The sequence below is a fragment of the Cyprinodon variegatus genome, unplaced genomic scaffold (assembly GCF_000732505.1).
Source record: "Cyprinodon variegatus isolate N-32 unplaced genomic scaffold, C_variegatus-1.0 Scaffold1329, whole genome shotgun sequence".
NCBI lineage: Eukaryota > Metazoa > Chordata > Actinopteri > Cyprinodontiformes > Cyprinodontidae > Cyprinodon > Cyprinodon variegatus.
This window is the reverse complement of record NW_015151782.1, coordinates 163,071-165,027: the sequence shown is the minus strand read 5'-3', so window position 1 is coordinate 165,027 and position 1,957 is coordinate 163,071. Positions and strand designations below refer to the sequence as shown.

Below are 1,957 nucleotides of genomic sequence, written 5' to 3'. Positions count from 1 at the left end.
CAACTGCATTGTCTTATTTCAGTGCATATTATCTAGTTATCTTACTCTAAGAGTAAAAATACACATTCCGATGGCAAACGATTTTATTTACCTGCTCAAATTAAGAGTAAATTCAGCTAATTTAGGACATTTTCACTAATTTCTAGATAGACTGATTGGGAAACACTGGTCTATAGACTATAGGATAACTTGAAAAGTTCGGAACGGATTTTAAATATATTTTTTACTAAAGGTCCAAGGAACAATCCTCCACAAGATGGCAGCATTTCCCCAATATTTATCTATAGCTCTATAATGAGAGAAAATGCGATTCATGTTTATCATTCTTTGTTCAAAAATGCAAAAAACAAGATAAGACCATGTGTTACATGGAGTACATTTTATTTAATAAGAGAAATACCATAGGATAAAGCATTAGAATATAGTCTGGTTATAAAAAAAAAAAGAAGTCGCACTGAAGGTTAGCCAATAACCAACATTCCAGAGGCCTTAGAGAAGCATTAAATTTCACATTCCTCAATTACATAATCTTTCAGTTTATCTCCTGGTCAATGGGACCATTAGAATATAAACCTAAACAGAAAGATGAGGTTTTATTATGACGCCTAACAGCTGCTTAGTTTTCTTTTGGGTTACATCAATGTTGTCCGTCTCAATAGTAAAATCTGAGGATTTTAGGCTTAAAAAGCTCCAATGTGCCGGGATCTATCTGTCCCATAATCTCCTGAGCACCCAGGATGTCCCGGTTGGCCTCGTCAAACAGCTCCGTGCCGATGGAGACCCGTACTCTGTCCCGCCAGGCGCTCAGCTTGGGTCTCCCATTGAAAACGTCCAAACCGGCACCGACTGGCTAATGGAAGGAAAGATGAGTGGAATGTTAGGGTGGATCTACAGGAGATGAATTCACGGATGAGAATAATGTCCCAGATTCAGGCTGATTAAGACCTTTATTCTCTGAAGACCCAGTGTAAAGGTGGGTCAGCAGGGATTGTAAAATAGCCCATACCTTCCTCTTATAGCAGTGTTACTGTGGTTCAAATGTTGCTTTAAAAATTCAGTACCTCATTATTTTTCATTTAAATTTAATAATACAGTTAGTATTATATTAACTTAACTAATACAGTTCCTACTAGAATAATACATACAAATAAATATAAAGGGTAAAATTCCATCTATTTTCACTTATCAGAAGCTAATGAAGAAAAAATCAGGACAAAAACCAGAAGATTTATTTTCTACCAGAAGTAGAGTAACATGAAACCTTTTATCCAATATTTCCATTTCCATCAAGCTTTTCTTGATATGAACGTTGCTAAAGATTCTGACTTTAAAATTATATTAGGAAAAGGTGATGGAAATGCACCTTGTGACTTTAGATTAAACCTACACTCCCTGCAGGGCATCCAGATCTTCACTTAAAGTGGAAGAGAGAGTCTAGGGAACTTCCACAGACGCATTCAGGAAGTGTTACTAATGTCTGAAACTCCCCAGCTGACTTTATGTTGTGAAAGAGGAGCAGTTCTACCCCAAGACACTTACAAGAAATCCTTTTTGTATTTGTTTGAACCTTGTTCCAAAAAAAATGCAGCTTTACATTCTGCTGCAGCTTTTGTTGTCAGGTCCATCCCTCAGCTAAGAAAACAATGACCATGAACATTCAGCTCACCTGCATGACCTCCACTATAGCCACCAGGTCAGCCAGAGAGATCTGATCCCCCCCAATGAATAGGCGGTCCTGGAGAAACTTTTCTTCAATGAGGTTCAGGGAGTTGTTCAGGTCTTCCAAGGCTCCATCCATCTTCTCCTTTGGGACTTCCATGCCAATCATTTTGGGTATCAGGAGCTTCAGACAAATATTTCCATTTTAGTAGAAACACACACTCTTTAACACAGTTTGCTGATTGTTACAGATCAGAACCACACAACATCACATCCTGAATCACGCACCCACGGTTTC

At 38.1% G+C, this 1,957-nt stretch overlaps 1 protein-coding gene across 1 annotated transcript in view; it reads right to left on the bottom strand.

Moving 5' to 3' along the window:
* Nucleotides 1–353: 353 nt before the first annotated feature.
* The window catches only part of LOC107102839 (glutathione S-transferase theta-1-like), a 4,541-nt gene continuing 2,937 nt past the window's right edge, over nt 354–1,957 (bottom strand). Inside the window, exons 4-5 of the mRNA XM_015402278.1 lie at nt 1,667–1,843; nt 354–850 (exon numbers count right to left, since the gene is read on the bottom strand). Coding sequence (XP_015257764.1) covers nt 653–850; nt 1,667–1,843 — 375 coding nt within the window. The 3' untranslated portion in view covers nt 354–652. The remainder of the gene's footprint in view (nt 851–1,666; nt 1,844–1,957) is intronic.